The sequence below is a fragment of the Chanos chanos genome, chromosome 7 (genome assembly GCF_902362185.1).
Source record: "Chanos chanos chromosome 7, fChaCha1.1, whole genome shotgun sequence".
Classification (NCBI taxonomy): domain Eukaryota; kingdom Metazoa; phylum Chordata; class Actinopteri; order Gonorynchiformes; family Chanidae; genus Chanos; species Chanos chanos.
The window spans coordinates 25,044,661-25,067,447 of NC_044501.1; the positions used below are offsets into that span (position 1 = coordinate 25,044,661).

General features: G+C 41.1%; 2 protein-coding genes across 2 annotated transcripts in view; both read right to left on the bottom strand.

The window, feature by feature from the left end:
* Positions 1–1,629, bottom strand: part of map4k2 (mitogen-activated protein kinase kinase kinase kinase 2) — a 53,018-nt gene extending 51,389 nt beyond the window's left edge. The window contains exon 1 of the mRNA XM_030780039.1: positions 1,537–1,629. Coding sequence (XP_030635899.1) covers positions 1,537–1,629 — 93 coding nt within the window. The remainder of the gene's footprint in view (positions 1–1,536) is intronic.
* Positions 1,630–2,462: 833 nt separating this feature from the next.
* Positions 2,463–14,520, bottom strand: men1 (multiple endocrine neoplasia I). Its single transcript, XM_030780285.1, has 10 exons — positions 14,464–14,520; positions 13,586–14,066; positions 12,920–13,128; positions 12,548–12,676; positions 6,760–6,800; positions 6,078–6,165; positions 4,484–4,620; positions 3,553–3,688; positions 3,280–3,453; positions 2,463–3,197 (listed from the first exon to the last, which is right to left on the bottom strand). The coding sequence occupies exons 2-10, from the start codon at positions 14,019–14,021 to the stop codon at positions 2,688–2,690; spliced, it is 1,860 nt and encodes a 619-aa protein (XP_030636145.1). The 5' UTR covers positions 14,022–14,066; positions 14,464–14,520; the 3' UTR covers positions 2,463–2,687.
* Between the last annotated feature and the right edge of the window lie 8,267 nt (positions 14,521–22,787).

Sequence of the window (22,787 nt, forward strand, 5' to 3'; positions counted from 1 at the left end):
TCTTTTTCACTGTTGCAGTCTTCAGATGGATTAAGTTCGCAAGGAATGCGGACAGATAAATTATTATTCCCAAATCAGTGAGGTCAGCAGGCACATCTAACATCACCATAATCAACAAATCCAAACATGTATGTTTAACTGGGTAGAGCTAAACATAAACTCTGAATAATTTGTTTGTTATGAAATTATGATAATTTGAGATTTGAGGCACACCTTACATATTATGTTGACAATAACTACAGCAAGAGGAAAGCGTAACTGAGCTTTCGGAGCCCGCAGATTCTGTAGTCAGTTGAATTAATTCTAGTTCTGTAAACAGCAGTGTAACTCTGTCTGATCGGCGCTGAAGCGCCTAGACGAGCGCTGTCCTTAACACACTGTGCAAAGATGGGTTTCCTCGTTCCTCTGACAGTAAACTTCCCTACACGTTGACCAAAAAGAAAAAAAAAACAACTTTTTTTAATCTATAATCTCATTCAAAAGTGATTTCCCGCATGTCATTGGAACTTTCAAAATGGCAGGAAGCTAGGTGGCTGGAGGAGAGGGGCGAGAGGGTAGGGGCATGAATTTCGCCTGTTATAATGCTCCTCACATTAAAACATTTATTTAATAAAACGACAGGTTTACTGTGAGGACTCTCTAATTGATACCATAAAACGACTCTGAGGTAGTTCTCGATGTGAAAGTGACTGTAGTTTGCCTTTGTTTAGCAGTATTACAGAGATGGATAAAGGCACTTTAAACAACTTTGTAACGACACAGAAGGAACGGTTCTGCGGTGTTTGGGAGCACACAACAAAGGCGCTTCTATCATTCACAAACACATTCTTAAATGACCGTCAATCAAAGGAATTCTCAGCATATGAACTTGTCTTCCCTGAGTGACTGGAGACGGATGCCACACAAACAACACTAAGACGCGATGTCCTAAAGCCATGAATGCACGGTTTCCTTCCTTCCACGAAGTTCTCCGTAAGCTACTGATTGTACCGTCTTCAATACCATATCTATATATACTATGAAGTGAAGAAAAAGGGTCTGGGTGAAATCAGTGCTTTGTCACGTGAGCAATTTTGCCTTTGAATCTGGCGGAGAATTCAGCCCGTTTTAGTTCTAAAATGTACACGAAAATTGTCAGCGACCCAGTCACTCATATTCAATACAAGACATAGGTTTCCAAAAGAACAAGTAATATTCTTCTCAGTTTATCAACGGAAATTCAAAAGGAGCATTCTCAGGTTACCCTGTTAAATATCAAACAAGTATTTTTCCCAACTCAGTGGTTCAGTTTGTTGTCGGTTGGTACTTATTTCGTATTTTGCCGACAAATTAAGAGTTACGTTCAGATTTCTGTAGGTACAACATGACGTGAATTTGCTGCAGTTTACCAACAAGCTGTTGTGTCTAAGAACAAACAAGTTGGGTGGGGCAAAAAAGGTATACAAAGGTGCTGATATATTCTGTTAAGCCGCCAGGACACTGAATAATTATTAAGACCGTAAATCCTTTGTCAGACTCAGTCGCTAAAAAACATACCTTGTACACATCACCATATGTGCCACTCCCGATTCGATCAATTATCTCATAGTCGTCTAAAGGGTCCAAAAACGAAACGCCAATATTATCCATCACAACAGGTTTCAGTGGTTACTTTTTTCCAGGCTGATCTGTGCGGGTACTTGTCTTCCCTCTTCTCTCTGTACAGTTTTACATCCAATCGTCATTTGCGCATGACCGATGTCTAGCTGCCTCCTTACACACGGAAAGCTGTTTTGTCGGTCACCGTACGGCAGGAGTCTTAAGGTGACAACAGTACAAATTACTGCACAATATGCGCAACAGAACATTCAATGAAAGTTGAGAATGCTCACGGGAGACGTTGGGTCACAAAGGTCTACAAGTCTCTGCATGCAGTTGATTTTATGTAGCCGCGTCTCCTATCTTGTACTTCAATCAAATGGAACGTCACAAAGTTGCGGGTGAATTCGAAGCCCTGATCTTGAACGGCTGTGCGTGCAGTGCTTTCGACTTTCACTCAGTATTAACAGACTTGCAATCATCTGGAAAAGAAACCGACAATCCCACACACAACTGCTTGTTTTCACGAGCGTTTTACTACTTCAAAAAGATTTATACACTATACAAGTATTGGGTAGAAATCATGTTGAAATGTTACTAACCAGTCTACTTGTACTCTCTCTCTCTTCACAAAAACATGAAAACCCTGCAAAAACACTGGCAATAATTGCTGCAAGCAATGACAAACTAATAAAAAAACAGTTTTTATGGGCAATGATTAAGAATCCCGAGAATTCTTCACAAACAAGAACAAACGAATCTCAAAAAGACCTATAATTAATAGTTACAAGATCCAGTATGACTGGTAAAACAAATTTGTAAAACTGCCGTTTTTCACACAATTTAAGACATTTCCTCTTATCTCAGAATGATTTCCTCTTATCTCAACACTGAATGATTTTGTGAATAGTTTGTCATGACATAAAACTATGTCTGACTGAAGGAACTGTTTAAAATAACTTTTCTGATTAGCCTTTTTTCATGTTAAAAGAGCAGGACATGCTAAATGTTCAAGGAAAAGTACAGACTTCACTACAGAGTTTGTGAAGACAGATTTAATTGAGAAGGTTCTCTCTTTCAGGTGAAGCTTCAGGTGTAATTAAGAATATTCACAAAGTCTTTCGCTGGCGTTTCATGAAAGACAGGGTGTAGTCACCAGAAGGTGTCGGTTTCTGTCTCTTCATCTGAACCTGGGACTGTGCAGTGAGCTGTAACTTGATAGCGCTGGAATTGACTTTTGAAGCAGACAGCAGTTCTTTCATTCCCTTCATCTTCTCACTGTGGAACGTGACCACAGGCCCTCCGGTGCTGGCAGGGGTTGGCTGGGTGGGAGAAGGGACAGGGCTGGGAGACAACGGCTCAGTCTTTCTGTCCGTCTCTTTTCCTCTACCCCCCTGTATGGATCGAGGGCGGCCCGCACCCTCTCCTCCAACCTTTTTGGGGGGTGAGCCCTGGGTGGGCTGTGAGGGCAGAGCAGGGGCTGATGGAGGCACTTGATCTTCAACTTTGGACTCACGTCTCGGACCCCGCCTCCTTCCCTCACGAGCGTCTTCATTGGATTGGTCGTCTTCCTCCTGTACCTCTGGTTCCTTAGTGATTATTGTCACTTTCTGCCTCACCTGGAAAAGTGGGATCAAAATTAGGCTCTGTTACCTTGTATTTTTCTGGTTTTATTGGTGGAGTATGGGCACATGGCCTTACCTGTGCGTCAAAACGACTAAGGGACTGGACGAGGTAAGTAGCCCAGCCGACATGGAGGACTGGAGTAGGGCTCCCCTCCTCCCACTTACAGATCCCATCATAGAAACACAACAGGTGAGCAAAGCATTCTGGGTCCTGCAGAGCAGAGAGGGCCGCAGCCTGTCTTGGCTCATCCTACACACACACAGAGGGGAGGGAGAAAGAGGAGAAGAGATTGGAGAATGGGTCTGTTTATTCGTTCATATCATGTGTTGTGAAATATTGTCTGATTACCTTTTCTTCCTCCTCTCCCACCTCCCCACTGCTCTCCGCTGCAGCAGCAGTCTCTTTGAGAAGGGTGGGGATAACATCATTGGCAATGTCAAAAAACTCCTTATAGATCTCCTCATCTTCACGGCAGTAGTTATAACTGAGAATCAGTGAGAAGAGTTGAGCAAAAGGAAGTCAAACGATAATAAAGGTTTGACTTTTCCTGCACATACACCACTCTTCATAAAAACATGACAAGACCAATAAAACAGCACAGGCCTGGTATGATATACTGCAGTTTTGGCGGGCCAAGCTGAGTTACTGCAATGTTTGCTAGACAGCAACAACTGAGCTAAAGTTATCCAACAAACAGACTCAGGAAAAGGAGAGGGGAAAAGGAAGTGAGTAGGAGGGAACACATTGTCCAGGGCTTGTCTGGTGCTGACAAACTGGGGGACATGGACATCAGAATTCATTGGTTCCAGTGTTGGTGTATTTTTAGCAGTGTGGGCTAGTGAGCTGTATTTTAATGGAAGGAAACTGCATGTTTAGTAATCCCAGGGGTTTAACACTGATGTGAGAGGAAAAAAAAAAAACTTTGAAAAAACTTTCCTGTTACCGCCAAACACAAGAGCAAGTAAACAAGTATCCTCGCTGAGCTAAGAAACAAGTCTACTCTCCTCTCCAAAACATCTTAATTATTGCTAGATAAACAGAATTTGTTTAATGAATGTTAAGAAATTAATGCAATACATTAAAATATTAAAAATAAGTAACAATAGGAGACATTAAATACCCCCTTCCCTCTAAGTATTAAAGAAATATTTGTGCTAAACATTAATTTAATACATGGGAAATAGAAATGAGCACATAATGAGACGTTTCTGTGTCAGTGTCTTGAATGAGTGAGACAGCTGTGAGCAGTACAGAAGGACAGATTTGTAGACTGACTCACTCTTGCATTACCGACGCTGCCTCCGCCCATGCTCTGAGCGCTTCGTGTACATTCCTGTGCCTGTAGTGGTAACCAGCCAGGTACATGAACGGGTAGATATGCTCATTGTTGTAGTATGTCTTCGCTGAATTGACAGCCTTAAAAATAAACATAAAAAGACAGGTAGAGAACAAAGCCTGTGGCAATCCTGTTGAGTGCTGAAACATGTGTCATCCATGAGACAGAATCGAATAGTGGAGACATTTTCTACCCCACAGCATCACATTCACTTAAACAGTTTGTTCTCACGCCATTGGTAAAGGTAAGAAAAGAGTCTATAAGAAAAGAGTCTAAGGTTAAGCACCAGTGGAACCACTCTATCCTCTAGTCTCTGGACAGCTGTTATAGTAAGTATAGTAAGAGTTTTCCACTTCCACTGACTGCCTTTAAAAACGTATGCCTGAGCCTAAAGCGAAAACCTATTTTGGTATATATGAACCAAAATTTATGCAAAATATTTTTAGGCTATATGGTGTCATTTAAAAAAATAAATACTTAAATTCTATAGTCTAGTTATAGATACATGGTTAGAAAACATGTCATAAAAAAAATTACTTTGAAAAATGTGTCAATGTTGCACTCATTAAAGCAATAAATTATGTACGTGTCTAAAGAATAAATAAAGTAATGCAACAGACAGCGTCTCAGTGTTAAACAAGCAGTAGCTCTCTGTTTCCTTAAGGTTCCCATCAAAAATCCAAACTTAAATTCAACTTAATCCTTCTCCTACTGTAATTCATAGTTTTCATCCATAGTCAAAACATGAAAATGTTATTGCTGATAGCTCCTGACTTTACTCTGACCAACTGGAAATGTTATGTGAGTGAAATGTTAAAATTCTGAATGAAAACTCTTGCCAAGCCTGCAGCGCCATCTTGTGGTATTTAGGTTTGTCATGGACTAACATGTCAGGCCCTGTACAGCTGCAAAACGTATGGGGGCTGGTTATGGGGGCTGGTGAGCAGAAAGTTTGGACAAATTGTGAATTTTCTTTAGGTCTGAAATATGATCCTGACCTGAGACAACATTGTGAGTGGATATAAGGACGTACAGAGAGGACAACAGCAGCTATGAGTAGTTTTATGGGGGAGCGCAGCACTTATAACCAGGCAGTTAGAGCTATGAGCCATTTTATGGGAGAGTGCAGTGGTTATAACAGCAGCTATGAGTAGTTTTATAGGAGAGTGCAGTGGTTATGTGTAGTTTTATAGGAGACTGCAGTGGTTATCACCAGCCAGTCACAGTCAAGCTCTGTGTTGGTTCACACAAGGGATGATGACTATTTGAACAATTATTTTGAAGTCGCTCTGAGCACAGATGTGAGGAGAGTTGTCAGCAAAACGTTGGTGAGAAATGTGAGTGATGGGTGAGTAAGGGTATTTAAAGAACACTGTCAGAATGTGTGAGAACACAGGGCCATAGACTGGTACTGTCACACCTGAGAAATATTCTTCCAATATGCAACTCTGTTAAGGTTAAAGACTAAGTAATAACTTATGACCGGTGAATTTGACTGGTTTATTGAAAGAGACTTTTCTTAAAGTGCTGTGCGCACCTTGAGGTGGATGGAGAGTGGGTCCTCCTTGCCAGGAATTGGTTCCTGATCCTGCAGGTCGGCAAGGGTTCCCATGGCCATGGGGTATCTGCATGACAAACAGAGGAGACAGTTAAAGAATTCAGCAGGTGCTACTCTGACACAGAGACATAGTCTCTATTTCATTTATTTCATTTTCATAATCTTCAGGTATGTGTTTGTTCTGACTGTATAGCCATATTCTGGTATGTACTACTATGTACATCCCCCATTCGCATGTCCTAGTCCTACAACCACATCAAAATAAGTTTAAAATCCATTCTCCTGCTGAAGTCCTTCACAACAATACCACATATGAGCTATATGAGCTAAAACCAGTCCTTCTATTTAAACCTTTTCCAATATTTTAGGGGATTAAACAGGTTAAAAAAGTATAATTGTACTGTTTCAAATGATCATGATACCTGTTACATTTGCCATAAGGGTACATGAATCAACCCAGTGTTCAAATCTGTTAGATCCATCAGAGGCCAGTTCGCAGGAGAAGGCTGGTGGAGGTGAATATGTTTTTACACTTTACCAACATCACATGGATGCAGGGAATTCACTGGCATGCTCTCCTGACACACAGATCCTAAAAATCTGAGAGGATGTGAAACTCTCTGAATGGAGGAACGCCTGAAGGATATTCTTTAAGACTCACCTCTCCAGGTCTCCACGTTCATAGAGCAGCCACAAAAGCCTCTGTCAAAGGGAGCAGAAACAGATTAGACCAAACATTACTCACACATTACATCAGACTGTCCAAAAACATCATTCACACATTACAAATTGTCTGAAAACATTATTCACACATAGGGGTGTGTGATATTTATCATCTGTGATTAAGAGTGTAATGATTCATTGTAGCACAATACATCATGGTGCAAAAATGTGACGGTACACATTGTATAAGTTGGATGGTTCGCATCAGATAAATTGGACCGTGTTGGTCGTCAGATGATGAATGAGTACACTATGATTCATCAGCCGTAGTAAATAAATATATAAAATTAAAGTCACCTGTATCATTATTTGTGTTACCAGTGCACAAAGTCATACATCACACTTCCGGCATTCCAGTCGAGGCCTCATGTTTTACATGTTTCAGTCACAGACAGAAAGAAGAGGTTTCAGTAGCAGACTAGCAGCGTCAGCATGAAACAATGTGTAGCTGGAGCTGAGAGTAAAATTGAGGATGCGCCATCCTCTATTAAATCAGAAGTGTGGCAACATTTTGCCTTTCCGATGATTCAGCAGGAGAATGGCAACAAATTAATTGACTAAACAAAGACGGTATGCACTGTAGAAAAACTATCAGCTACACTAGGCCTACTGCTAATACTGCGAATATGATGCAGCATCTACAATGCCACCACAACGACAAACTCGGCCAGGGTTTGAGAAAGAAAGTGCTTGCAAGCCAAACTTTTTTTGAAAAAAGTTTTGCATCCCCGTTGCCTCATTCGTGTGCAAGAGCAAAAGATATCACCAGATCCATAGTAGTGTTTATCGCTAAAGACAAGAGACCATTCTCAGTAGTCGACAACAAAGGACTTTGCCAACTACTTAAGACGCTAGAGCCCAGATACAACGTCCCGTCACGCCTGCACATCAGTCAGTCTGTAATGACAGCCTTGTACAATGAAGCAAAAACCAAAGTGATAGAAATTCTGAACAGTGCGGAGTTAGCTCATTAACTTGTGTCTAAATTTGAGCATTGTGTGTTGAGGTGCAATTTTTTATAATCTCATTAATGTAATACAGACAGACCAATTCAATTTAATATTATTTTATGTTTGAAAACTATTTTTGTCTAGCTTTCAAAGAATTCCTCCTAGGGTCAAGCTGTCATCACGTTTGGTTTAATGGCACAAAAAAAAACAACAACAATAGTTCAGCATTATTAATGCATCGAAAATAAATATTTCATTCCAATGTCAGTTCAATTGATTTTCTTAAAAATATCGTGGAAGAATATAGTATTATGAATCGAATTAAACTGTATGCTGAGTGTATCGTTACATCCCTATCTATGATAACATCTTAATTATTGTTTTTAACGATGTGCAAGCTGACATCGAGTATTTCACTCACTTGGCAAAAACCAATCAAGAAACACACTTTGAGAGTCCACGCTTTACTGCGTCATGCAGCCTAGTAGGACAGACTACTGCATGTGCACACTGAAAGTGCATGCAGTGTGCTGGTATAGGCGTACGTGGTCACCGCACCACAAGTTAAGCTAATGTAGCTGCCTGAAAATGCATGACTGAGGTTAAAAATGAGTGAACAAACAGCGCCCGGAGACTAAACACAGACACCGCCAGCCTCGTATACTATGTTGTTAGATTTGAGTCAAAAGACAGCAAGCTGCAAACTATGTCGGACATCGGTTGCCGTTAAAGACACCTCGACAACTAACTTGTTTCACCATCTGGAAACTGTTTGATCTCAATAACGCTTGCACTAGTGATTTCAATGTTTCTATATTGTTTTTACTTGAATTCTTCAGTTTTACATAAATAAACAAGACCTGTTCTACTTAAATATGTTGTTTCCATTAATATCATTACTAAGCAACAATTAATATCCAACTACCAAGAGCAAACTGTGACAATGTAAGACTTTTACAAACACATTTCTGAAGGAGGCAAAATAACGTCTACATATCGTTATCGACAAAATCCCAGAATATATCGAGATATCATTTTGTCAATATCGCACACCCCTACTCACACATCACATCAAAAACATCACTCATACATTACATCAGACTGTTCAAAAACATCGTTCACACATTACATCAGACTGTTCAAAAACATCACTCATACATTACTAGGGATGTCCCGATCAAGTTTTTTTTGCCCCCGATCCCGATCTGAGTCATTTAATATTGAGTATCTGCCAATACCAAGTCCTGATCTGATACTTGTATTTTCCTAGATATTACAGTTGCACAGTGCACATTTCAAGTGCATTAAGGGTATTAAAATCAATTCAGTGTATATGCTTGACAACTGAATAGCATTGCATTAAGAAAAAATTGCCTGGATCCAAGCTGTTTCTTATTTTGTTTTTTTTTTTTAATTCGTCTTTTTTGTTTTCAGTTTTTTGTTTGCTTTGAGTTCACTGCGAACGTCTGTGAACACACACAAACAGTCTAAAGAGGTAGTTCTCGCCGAATAAACGTGGACACTGGACTAAGGGAGATGTGTGCTCAGATGGGAGTTACACCAGAAAATATAAGCAAGTGTTCGATTTTATTTAATTTTCTTACAATAATTCAAGTGGTTAACTTGTCTGTCAATTTCACTGATACAAAAAGAGGCTTTCAGAAAAAGTATGCTATCATTATCAATCCTTAGCGTTAGTTAGGCAACTGTATTGCTCTCTGTGGTCGTTAGTTTAGGCTAACTCGCATGCATCACATACAGCTAAAGCATTAGGCGTTTCAATTTTGAAATGATAGCTTGGTTGTTGTTAGCAGTCTTGAGGATTAATGTCGGAGTATGCTTAAAAGTTAAATTTGAACACCTGAACGTCCTAGAACGTTCAGTTTGCCGAATTTGAAAGAACCTCTGTATTCGCTACCACAGCGATGGGCTGGTCATCCAAAGCGATTGATTAAGTTACCCTCTCGGTAATTATTTTGGCCCTGTCGCTGTCTTGAGGAAATTTCTCTCTCCTTTTAAATGTGTATCCTCCAATGTGTGTTGCTTCGGAGCAGCCTTTGCCAGAGTTACCTGAGTGAACTCACTGTACTCTGTTAAGTGTTTACTTTTTAGGTCCCGTATCAAAGCGGTGGTAGCTTCTTGAACGCAGCTCCTACCACCTCGCGAAATGCTCGCATTACAAACATTACAGGCAGCTGCTGGACTGCTTTCGTTTCCCAATTTAAAATATTTCCACACTACAGCCATTTTAGCCGCGTCCTGCCACAGATTATGCTCTCCGTTTATGACACCTGTGTGATGGCTGACATAAAACAAAGAATCGGACTTAGGGTCGTGCTCAATAAAGCCGATACCAATCAGTTAAAAAATGCCTTGATCGGCCCCCATACCGATCTTTAAGATTGGATCGGGACATCCCTATACATTACATCAGACTTTTCAAAAACATCACTCACACATTACATCAAACTATCCCCTACACATACACTGCGTAATACAAACTTTCTAGGTTAACGACTCACACTGTTTACTGTTGTTGTTTGAACAATACCTCAGATGACCTTCTGTACCAGTGCTGTTCACAGTTTAAGGGGTGCAGTCATAGAGGACTATCAACTGCCTATTCGATTCAAATTCAGTACCTCCGTTGGGGTTCAGGTATATGGCACTGAAAAACAATGCCTCATTAGGAAACCTTCTATGTGACTATGAAATATCACAAATGTTGACCCAAAAAACATGAGTCATGAGATTAAACGAAACTTTGCCTCCAGACTTCTCAAGGCTCAGTGTCTGACTGTGTTTCAGTGTGAAATAAAGACTCTTGTGAGGGGGGACTAGTCTGATTCTGATTAGGACGTGTATTAGGTGTAAAGAGTCACATACCCTCAATGCCAGTCAAAAATCCAGAATGAGTCAGCATCAGTTTCACCTCAGGCTGTAACATCTGGCCCTAAGCTTCATCGACCCTCAGTCTCTGACATCTCAAATTTACACTCAGTATCAACCAAAACTATCACTGGACAACAGCAAGTCAACTTTACAAATTTCTGTGACTCTTTCCTGTGTAGAGATTGTTATTTAAAACCTGGGGTAAAGCATCACTTGTCACAATTTTAAAAATATCACTAAATTTTAAGAACATTGATTTATTCATTTGGTCGTTACACTATTCAAGCAGTATGCATTAAAAAAAACTAACAAAGCAAAAGAAAAAAAAATCTGAATGCCTAGTGGGTGCAAAGAAACCTAGCACTGCTGAGAATTGCAGACTCAAAATGTCACCAACATGGGACTTTCCCAGGGACTGAGTTCCAAAACTGAGACTTCAAACTTTTATAGTGTCGCACAAAATTATTATGGATGTGCCAATTGCCCCCTTCACATTTTATGCTGTGCAATTCAGAAGGAAGCCAAATGAGACTAGCTAAAAGAACCCTGCGGTTACCATGCCAACTGACCTATTCAAGTACAAAAACAAATACATTAGCTGGAACTAGGGCTGCAAATATCTAATTGCGATTTGTCTGACAGATATCGCAATTGCGATTTGATTTGCGATATAATTTTTTAAAGTCATGCTTCAGTTCAATATTCACTGTGTAATGGATTTAAAACATGAGATGGAGCATTACCACATGAGATAATATTTTGATGCTAACTGCTCTATATTCTAATGCAAGGATGAGAATTTATAGTTGAGAAATTATAGTTGTTGCTTCCAACATGTAGGCTATTTATTACATCTTTTTTTATTACACGGCTTTGTTGAACACTCAATTCTGATTGGTCAATTACAGCTGCTAAGACTGCTGCTATGAATGATAGACCGTTATGGACGCAGTTCTGGACATTAACGGACTATTTTTTTAGTGGAAGCAATAAAATAATTTTTGAATTAATATTTTGTGTCAAATTACTGATTTCTTTAGTAAGTAGCCGTGTAAAAATCAGGACAATGTAGAGTGAGCCAGTCTTTATTGTGAAATAAACCCCGACAAGCTGATTCACGTTGGGGTCCTACATCACCCTGTCGGGGTTTATTGCGCAATAATGACCGACTCGCTGTACATTATCCCTTACCTAACTGACATAGAACAATTACCACAAAAGGTGTGACTGTGTTAAGTTAAATAAATAAACTAATAATTAAAAAAAAAAAAAAGTCCAGTGTTGCTCCTGGCTCAGCAGAGGCCATTTTTCTGCACCACGAATGCAACGTTTTCCTTGGGCTTCCCATGTTTGTTGTTGGTGGGCGTATACATAGTTGTCTTGTCTTGGGTCACTTCTGATTGGTAAGCATGACTGGTACATGAGGAGGGCGACATGAATTTGCAAAACCATTGACACGACAGTTTAAACCCTGGGTCAGATGCGCTGAACAACGTGTATCCTAAATCACAGCCTTTTGTGATTTGCTAATTGCATTGTTTCAAATCCTGATTTTGATTTGAAATTGATTAATCATTCAGCCCAACTGGAACCCTAACGGTCTGTATTTGTCCCACTGATTCCCTTTACATACAGAAACAGAATAATGGAAGTACTCATCTACTGAACCCTGGAGACAGCACAGGTTTGGCCCGTCTCCATGTAAGCGTGAGAGTGCGTACATACGAGACAGCACAGGTTTGGCCTGTCTCCATGTAAGTGTGAGAGTGTGTACATACGAGACAGCACAGGTTTGGCCCGTCTCCATGTAAGTGTGAGAGTGTGTACGTACGAGACAGCACAGGTTTGGCCTGTCTCCATGTAAGTGTGAGAGTGTGTACGTACATGCTGAAGCTGCAGTAGTTCAGTGCTGTCTGTATGCAGGTCTAGAGATGGGTTAATGGCACAAACCATAAAAGCCACTTCCATATTCCTGTTACACTTCATATAGGAGCCTTTCAGGTACAACCAGCTCTTTAGAAAGAGAAAGAGAGAGAGAGAGAGAGAGAGAGAGAGAGAGAGAGAGAGAGAGAGAGAGAGAGAGAGAGAGAGAGAGAGAGAGAACGAGAACAATAACAAAGGGTGAAAATTAGAATGCAACACAGTGACACCACACTGTACTGATCTGTGGTGTCAATGCCTTGTTGGAGCCCAAACTAAAGCAGTGCTGCTATGAAATTATTACAGATATATAGTGGGTCAGGGAGTGTATCTTACCCTTTCATTTACACCTGCACTGACTGTCTGCCCACGCCTGTCTTCGTTACCCTTTCCATGCCATGTGACCTCTGCAGTCTCTTCACCACCCTTACCAAAAATCACCCATGCATGGTCCTCTGAAAGGGCAAGGTGAACATCCTGCAGGCCCAGAACCTGGCACGCTGCCACCACTGCAAACGCAACCCCTGAGCTGTCCAGCTTTGTGCCTGATCATGCACAAAATAAAAATGACAGCAAACAACAACACAGTTCAGCAAAGCTGTATGTTTCTCTGCTTCACACAAACTCCTGTCTCAAAATGGTCCTTATCAAAACTTACTCAGAATAACTTGTCTAGTCACTTCTGTCTTTCTAACACTTTAGATGTCATTAGGACACACTGTACACTGATGTCAATTTTTGGCTTTATCGCCCAGCCCTTGCTGGAATAATTAAAAGGAAAAGACTATTTTTTTTCATCAGTGTGCGATTTGAAATTGCTTGCCATATACATTTACAACATATATTTACACTAACACTGCACTTAAGAGAAATATGCTATCTACCAAGCTTTTGCGTTTGTTTAAAAATTACATTAATACATTTCCTTCTCCTTACTTAGTGTTTAAATGCATAACTTAGAGCACTAGGTTTAAGTATTTGTGAGAAGAGTGCTGTTTGTACCGGTGATGAGACTGAAGAGGGACTGAATATGGGCCCGGTCCTTGAAATACGAGCGGCTCAGGCTGTTCCAGATGACGTCCGAGACTTTCTTCACCAGCTCCCGGCTCGAGCAGCCCGAAGGCCGACGATACTGAGACAGGTCTACAGCGCCACGGATCTGAGAGGTGAAGCGTTCGTGCAGCGCTGAAATCAATCCAAGCTCAACTACAGGGAAATACGAGTTAGGACAATCAGGTTTCAGAGGCTCAAAACGAACTCCAGGCACGTTGATTGGTACCACTCGGTTGACGGCAAGGAAGTGCTCCACAAATCCAAGTACCAGAGACAGCAAAGCCAAATCTGGCTCCGTTTTCTGCAGCTCTGCTTCAAACAGCTGAACAACTCCATCGATTCCACGTAGAGGAAAGTGCTTTTTCTGAGCCGTTCGCAGCCCCATGGTTGGGCTTGAGTCGCAAAGCGAATCTGTCTCCTCTACACCCAGCTGAGACGAAAGTGGGGAATAATCCAGTGTTACTGTTGCTAAAGAAAGACTTACTGTACTCATTCTCGGCATATTTTAGAACATGATAAATAGGCAATGCTATTGCTGTAACTTCAATTGAGATTCTGAGTATGACGGAAAATTTAAAGTGTACAAATCCAAAGATAATACAGTAATTTACTCTAAATTTACAGTAGCATATCGGAGCATGGAGGGTAATCCTAAATTAAAGAGCAATTTAGAATGATCTTAAATTAATTTCAAACATTTGCCTGCAAGTGTCCTTCAGTTTGCTAATTTACAAGAATTCCAAAAACAAATCTACCTAACTCACAGTTCTATTCAATTATGTGCTAGTGTTAGCTCAGTTAATGTTTGCATTTAAATATTTGCTTACTCGTTAGTAGATCCAACGAACGTTGTTAATACTTGGAGTATTTATGAAGCGTCTTCATGCACAAATCCACACTTACCGGAGTTAAAACATTTATTAGTTGCCTACCTTGATAGAAAATTTAGCAAACACATGCTTTTGTTTTTGCTCGCCTTTTGCCGCGCAGCTCAGTCAAGAAGAGTCTTCTTCTTCAATGTTCTCATGGCGTTAAGCGCCACATTGTGATGCCCTCTACTGCCGACATCTGGACTGGAGTATGAAGACTGCAAACAACGCGGAAAATACAGAACTTCTGAGAATAGCATTATAGATCCAAGGAACACTTCTCCTTAATGAGATCATCATCCATGCCAACAACAAAAGTAGGTATACGCTTCTGAATGCTGTGTGAGGCTCAGAAATCTACAAAACTACAAGTTGATAAAATGTTTCATGAAGATCGTATATGCATAAGACAATATCGAACATGATCTTGATGTTATACTTCCCTAACCCTGAGTGGGTGAGTGTTACCAGTTCCATCATAGTAATGATAACTGTTTTTTATGATAACTGGAAAAAGAGATGATTGATAGTTAAAGGTACTAGGACAGGATAGAGACAGAGCTAAGAGGCAATAATCTGAGAGCTGCTTGTAATGCCATGGAATGATGGCTATGACTGGTAAACCTAACAGTAACAACAATGTATCAGCAAATAAATTAATTCAGATACTGAGCCTGCTGTGTGTTGATATCTTCCAAGAAAATATGCTCTTTCCAGTTCTGGTGCTGTTGAGAAGCTGTTGGGGCCCAGAAGTGTTGGAAAACGCTGTTCCAAGAAAACCATTTTTCATCCAGTGGCAAAAACCTCAAGAAAGACATAAAAATGAAGATGGAGGTTCAGTCTGCAGCTTCTATTTTCCATGTTGTCTAACTTCTCATGTGGAGTCTACATGGTTAATGTGTGAGCTTAAATAGTTTTTTAAGGTTTGTGTTCCTGTAATATCTGGCCCAGAGAGAGAATTTTTTTTCAGGTGCAAGGGATATTGTTACAGCTCAAAGAGCTGCACTCTCTTCAGTGAACAGAACAACACTGTTCTTTCGAGACAATGGGTGTATGAGGCAAGCATTAGCTTGTTATTTTTCCTTATACCATTTCTAAAAAATGTATAGTTTGGGTCATAACTTTTGGATTTTAGAATCCAACGCGCAGGGCAGTGGGTAGCGCTGTTGCCTCACAGCAAGAAGGTCCTGGGTTTCGATTCCCGCCAAGCAGCCAGGGTCCTTTCTGTGTGGAGTTTGCATGTTCTCCCCATGTCTGTGTGGGTTTCCTCCCATAGTCCAAAGACATGCAGGTCAGGCAATTCGGGGACACTAAATTGCCCCTAGGTGTGAATGTATGACTGCCCTGTGATGGACTGGTTTTGTACTGTTACTTTATGTGTTCAGTTTACTTGATGAGCCCAACAACACATGTTTGGAATGTTTGTTCAACCTAACATATGTTTGTTATGTTTGCTGGAGTCACAGGACCTCACTCAGCAACCCCACTCCCCTCACATTCTTTTTTATGTTCAGTGTTGTGTGTTTCAAACACGCAGAACAACATCTGGTTAAAATCACATTTTAAAAGTCTCAATTTCCCACATATGTCCCTCCTGATTATGTATTAGTCACTGTAGTGAATGTGTCCTCACTAGTGAATGTGTCTCCACATGTGGCATCTGTCATTTCATACTGCATCATAAGTTTTCCTATATTTAGAAAACATAAAGCTTATTATGTAAGTCTGTCATTTTTTTCCATCCTAAAAACACGAAACGCCAGTCTGATCTGAAAGGGTAGTTTTCAGTGTCAATTTCAGATCTACCAAAAGTTTTTTTCCTGCTTTAAGAGGACAAGAGGAGTAGTTTGTACCTGTTGTCAGAGAACGCGTCCAATTAGTCGTCAGTTTTAAACATTGCAGGGAAGTCGTTCTCAATAACGTCATGGTTCCTTTTTTCCTTGTACAGTACTATAGTTTTAATGGTAAGGGTAGCATGGACAGAGAGAAAGGGAGAATATTTCTTTTAGCTGTATGTCTTTCCCAGTTCTGGTGTTTGCTGTACCTCTTGAGTAAAATCCTCAATCCTAGTACAAGTACTTCTGTCTTGTCAGAATTAAGTAGTAGGAACTTAATAAGCATCCAGTGTAGAATGTCCTTTACACATTCCTCAATTTTATTAAGCTGGTGTCTCATCTGGCTTTGCTGAAACATACAACTGTGTGTCTGTCACAAGGCTAGACCTGGTGGGCTTCAAACCCAGGTTGTCAGGGCAGAAGACAAACCACCAATAAATGCTCCACCCAGGATTAGAGTGAACCCCGTTGCAGAGTCATACACAGGAGAGAAGGTAGATCTCAGAAAAGGGTTTTAATGGAACACAAAATCTCAAAAGTCCAGAAAAAAAGAAAGCAGCTTAATCCAAAAAGAAAAACAGAAATGAGATCAATTAGGAAAAAACTTAAGCAAAAAGGCTTTTTCAAAAAACAAGCAAAATAAGTCAAAAAAGTGAAAACAGACACAATCCAAAAAGGCAGACAAAAACGTCTCTCCAAAAAGCAAAACACTACAGTCCAAAAAAAAAAAAAAAAACAAGAAGTCAGATATCCTATGTGAACCAGGACTCAAGTACACAGGGAAAATGGCTCAAAGACTAAGCAACAAGTGAACAAAAGACCATGGTTTAAATAGACAGCCAAGACAAGACACAGGTGATACACATACATCAATAATGAACAACAGGGAAACTGAACATGTGACAAGGACAAAACAAAAAGACTGAGGACCCCTATGGCCAAAAAAGGAATGACACCCCACAGTCATGACAGTGTCATCAGCATAGCAGTGGAAGCTAATACCATGTTTACAAATAATATTACCCAGAGGAAGCATATATAAAGAAAAAAGCAGTGGGCCTAAAACAGAACCTTGTGGAACACCAAACTTTACCTTAGTATGTGTAGAGAAGTCACCATTCACATCAACAAACTGATAATGATTGGTAAAATAAGACCTGAGACAGGAAAGGGCCATTCCCTTAACTCCAACAACATTCTCTAGTCTATCAAGGAGAACAGTATGATCAATGGTGTCAAAAGTTGCACTAAGGTAAGGCAACACAAGCAAGGAGACACAACCAGTGCTGTCTCTGTGCTATGATGAGGCCTAAATTCTGACTGATACTGTAAGAGACATAATGATATTTGTTGATTTAATTGTATTTTGGGTTAATTTAAGTGCCAGCCTTTATATTGTACTAATGCTTTTTCCATGAGGACTTTTATTTTAACAGCCTTAGAGCTTGACGTGATCCTGATGATGCAGGGGGGCACAATGCAGCTGATTCTGAAGACATTGGAGCAGCACACAGTTTTTACCGTGAATGTGTCGTGAGAATAATTTAACGCAAAAGACATTGTATAGAAAATTGATACAAATACACATCCAAAGCAAGGTAAATCGTTCCAGTAAACAATTCAATGCTAATCTTCGACTCCAGTATTTTGAACAAGAAAACACACAACACAACACATCAGGAGTAAAAGACGGTTGCTTTTAGACATTCAATGACCGTAGCCTACAATTAATAAAAACTGTACTCCACAAGAGAAGAAGCTTTGGATTTGACTTTGGATGCAAGAAATAGCAGACAATAGTGCAAAAGAAAGGAAGAAGACCATGAAGCTAAGGCATTGCCAGTTTTAATGCTTTGAAAAATGAAGTTTAAGAAGACGATGGACTTAGTTTTAATGCTGGCAACAGTTAGCAAGAAGATCAGTGCATGAAAACTTGGCAGCTAACACTGAGCACTCTGAAGACTGCATTGTTTTTAGCAATTACTCTTCTTTGAGTTAGACGTGTGACTGGAAGATTATGAAGAAGTTATTGAGAGCACAAATGGCGGACGAAGTTACTGAAGATGTTAATACGAAACGTTAAGCAAACAGCCAAGGCTATGGAAGATAAGCCTCACAGGCTAATTGGTTCTAGAAGAGCAAAGCTAAGTCAGATAACTGCTGTGAGAAATGAAATAGAACGTCTGAAGTTGGACAAGAAAAATCTGGAGAAGATTAAAGACAAAGTTGATTATTTCATTCCTCAATTCATTCATTCATTCATTCATTTTCTGCCACTTATCCGGGACCGGGTCATGGTGGCAGCAGGCTGAGGAGGGTAGCCCAGGCATCTCTTTCCCTGGCTACATCCACCAGCTCCTCCTGGGGGATCCCAAGGCATTCCCAGGCCAGCCGAGATATATAATTCTCGCAGTGTGTCCTGGGTCTGCCCCAGGGTCTCCTCCCAGTTGATCATGCCCAGAACACCAACCCAGCGAGGCGCCCAGGAGGCATCCTGACTAGGTGCCCGAACCACCTCAACTGGTTCCTTTCTATGTGGAGGAGCAGCAGCAGGGTGTCTGAGCTCCTCACTCTATCCCTAAGGGTGCACCAAGCCACTCTGCAGAGGAAACTCATTTCTGCCGCTTGTATCCGCGATCTCATTCTTTTGGCCACTACCCAGAGCTTGTGACCATAGGTGAGGGTTGGAGCAAAGAATGACTGGTAAATTGAGAGCCTTGCCTTCTGACTCAACTCCTTCTTCACCACGACAGTCCGGTACAACAACTGCATGACTGTCGCCACCACCCCAATCCACCTGTCGATCTCCCGCTCCATTTTACCCTCACTCATGAACAAGACTCGGGATACTTAAACTCCTCCACTTGAGGCAGTAACTCAGTCCCAACTCGGAGGGGGCAAGCCACCTTTTTCCGTCATAGGACCATGGCCTCAGACTTGGAGGTGCTGATCTTCATCCCGACTGCTTCACACTTGTCTGCAAACCGCCCCAATGCGTGCTGGAGGTCACAGTTTGATTAGGCCAACAGAACCACGTCATCTGCAAAAGGCAGAGACTCAATCCTGAGGCCACCATACTGGATACCCTCCTCACCCCGACTGCGCCTTGAAATCCTGTCCATGAAAATCAAAAATAAGATTGGAGACAAGGTACAGCCCTGACAGAGTCCAACACTCACTGACTTCTTGCTGAGAATACGGACACAGCTCTCACTGCGGTTATACAGGGACCAAATGACTCGCAGCAGTGAACCTGGCACCCCATATTCTCGCAGTACCCCCCACAGGACACCCCGGGGAACACGATCGTAAGCCTTCTCCAGATCCACAAAACACATGTAGACTGGATTGGCAAACTCCCATGATCCCCCCTGTATCTATGCAAGGGTGAACAGCTGGTCCGCTGTCCCACGGCCAGGACGGAATCCACATTGTTCCTCTTGGATCCGAGGTTCGACAATCGGCCGCAGTCTCCTTTCCAGTACCCTGGAGTAGGCTTTCCCAGGGAGGCTGAGCAGTGTGATACCCCTATAATTAGAGCACATTCTCCGGTCCCCCTTTTTAAAAACGGGGACCACCACCCCCATCATGATAGCCCAACAACATCCAAAGCCTTCAGCATTTCAGGGCGGATCTTATCCACTCCTGGCGCCTTGCCACTGCGGAGTTTTCATTCCTCAATTATTTAAGGAATTTCAGAAACTAAATGATGGTGTTGTAGAATTGTTGAATGAAAAACAGAATGATCAAGATTATTGGTATACACCCAGAGTGGACCAGATTACAACATTTATGGAAGAAAATGAGGAGTGGATCATTGATACACAAGAAGAGGGGCAATCACCTGAGGAATCTGAAGATCAGGATGGTGAGGATGAAAATGAAGTTGGTCCACAAGATAGTGTTTCTCAAGTTTCCAGTAAACAGCAAAATGAATATGGCTCAGTGCATGAAAAAATGTCAAATGTCTCCTAAAAAATTTCTGCACACATGAAAGAGCTGCATTACAAGCAAGAGCAGAGGCTCTAAAGAAAAGAGAAGCTGTTCTGGTGGAGGAAGCACAATTAAAGGCTAAGAAGGAGCAAGTAGAGGTTGACATGGCTATGGCTGAGTCTAATGCAAGGCTCAAGGTGTTACAGGAGTCTGAAGGATCTCTTGCGAGTCGGAGAAGTAGCGTGCAGTCACAGGCATCCCTAAAGCTGAAGTCTAATAAAAGCTGTGGTCCATTCCTGTGAATGAAGTGAATATTCCTCAACAGCAAGAGATAGACAAGTGGTCTTATTTGAAGAAGGTCAAATAAGACCACTTTCAAAGGAAATCTTTCTTTACATGAAGATTACAAAGATTTCATGGAAGACATCATCTCAAAAGGCTTTGCAGTGAGAGTCCCAAAGGAACAGTTGAAGCGCCAAGATGGAAGAGTGTGTTACATCCCACATCACGCAGTGTACCACCCACCCAAGAAAAAGATTAGAGTTTTTTTTTACTATAATGCAACATACAGAGGTATGTCACTAAATGGACAACTGTTGCAAGGACCTGACCTAACAAACAGTTTGATTGGTGTTTTAATGAGATTTTGAGTAGACCCTGTCGCCATGATGGCGGACACAGAATCAATGTTTTACCAAGTTAAGGTTCCAGATGAAGATGCAGGTCTTCTTCGCTTTCTATGGTGGGAACATGGAAACATGGATGAAAATCTGACTGAATACAGAATGGGTCTGCATTTGTTTGGTGCTACCTCCTCACCTAGTTGTGCATGCTATGCACTGAGGAAGACCGCGAGTGACTGTAAACTTCAGACGACACCTGATGCTGTGAACAGTGTTAAAAAATTTCTATGTGGACGACTGCTTAAAGTCCATGCCAACAGAAGACCAGGCAATCAGACTGTCCAGAGAGCTGAGATCACTTTGCCAAGATGGAGGCTTCCGGTTGACAAAACGGATTAGCAACAGATGAGCTGTCCCGTTATCCAAACCTGTGACAAGACGAGGAATGCTTTCAGTGGTGAGCTCAATATATGACCCACTGGGATTTCTTTCACCTGTTATCTTGCCAGCCAAATGCATCCTCAGAGAACTGTGCCAAGAGAAATGAGGCTGGGGTGAGAAGATTCAGAGTAAACAAGAGCAAAGATGGCTAGAGTGGCTGAACAATCTACAGTGGATTCCCAACTTCACTGTGAGAAGATGTGTGAAACCTGCAGATTTTGGAATTGTGAAGACTACACATTTACATCACTTTGCAGACACAAGTGACATCGGGTATGTTGTTGCAACCTACCTTCACATTATAAATGACTCTGGTGAAAGCCACTGTTCTTTGCTTATTGGAAAGGCAAAAGTTATACCTTTTAAGCAGGCCACCATTCCTAGGATGGAGCTGAGAGCAGCTGTAGGTGCAGTTAAAGTTGATCTAATGGTGAAGGAAGAGCTAGGATATCAGCTTGAAGAGTCTATCTTTTGGACAGATAGCATGACTGTGTTGCGGTACATTGAGAACGAAGTGGCACGTTTCAAGACGCAGGGCTCCTACGCAGTATGGAAAAGTATGGAATTTGATTTTAGTAATTTCCAGGTCTGGAAAAAAGAAAAGAGAGTATGGAAAAATATTTGTGTTTCCAGACTATTGCCCCTATTCTGTTTCCTAAAATATAACATTCACAATTTCCCAAACTGAATTGATCATACAAGCAGAGTGTTTTTCATGGCGTGTGGAGCAGGCAGCCAGTGCAGCCAAAATGTATACCGCTGTGTGAGAGAGCGCGGTTAGCGTGCAGCAAATTTTTGAAATGTAGTATGGCAGGGAAGACTCATTAATATTCATAAAAGTAGTGCTACCTGATTGGCCAATCTTAATATTCATAAAAGAAGCGCTACCTGATTGGCCGATATCTGACACATTGCATTGTATTGGCCAATCAGGTAGCACTGCTTTTATGAATATTAATGCTATGCCATACTACATTTTGAAAATTCGAGTGCCGGCCAGAGTGAGCAAGGCAAATATGGCATGGTTTAATTTTTAGCGTTGTGTACAGCAATTGATAGTGGAGTATTTGGAGTATTAGCAGCTGCAACAGTAGTAGTAGTTGTAGTCAAATTAGCTGCTCCTGCAGTGGCTGCTGATCTTACTAGTCAAATGATCTAGCTGAAGTGAAGGCACTTAATTGTAGTATTATATTGCCACCCTTTGGCATCAGTGTGTCATACCTACTGGGCTTATCTATACTACAGTTTATGGTCAAAGCGGAATAAGAGGGAATTCAGTCTATCGGTTTAAGTAAAGACATATGTTAACATCCTAGAACGAATTATGTTGAACTGGCCATGTGTGTCATTAGTTTTGTTAATTTGCACAAACAATTAAATGCCTGAGTCAATATTAAAATTTTAATAAATAATCTTATGATGTAGGCTACACCACAGTACACTGATATGC

What these genes read in the sequence shown, in the direction of transcription:
- men1 (XM_030780285.1), bottom strand. Translation starts at nt 14,021, where the DNA reads ATGGGGCTGCGAACGGCTCAGAAAAAGCACTTTCCTCTACGTGGAATC. An exon ending in GAACGTGGAGACCTGGAGAG is followed by an intron (nt 6,166 to 6,759) that starts GTGAGTCTTAAA and finishes TTTGTCATGCAG; the next exon opens with ATACCCCATGGCCATGGGAA. An exon ending in TTAGTCGTTTTGACGCACAG is followed by an intron (nt 3,198 to 3,279) that starts GTAAGGCCATGT and finishes CCACTTTTCCAG; the next exon opens with GTGAGGCAGAAAGTGACAAT.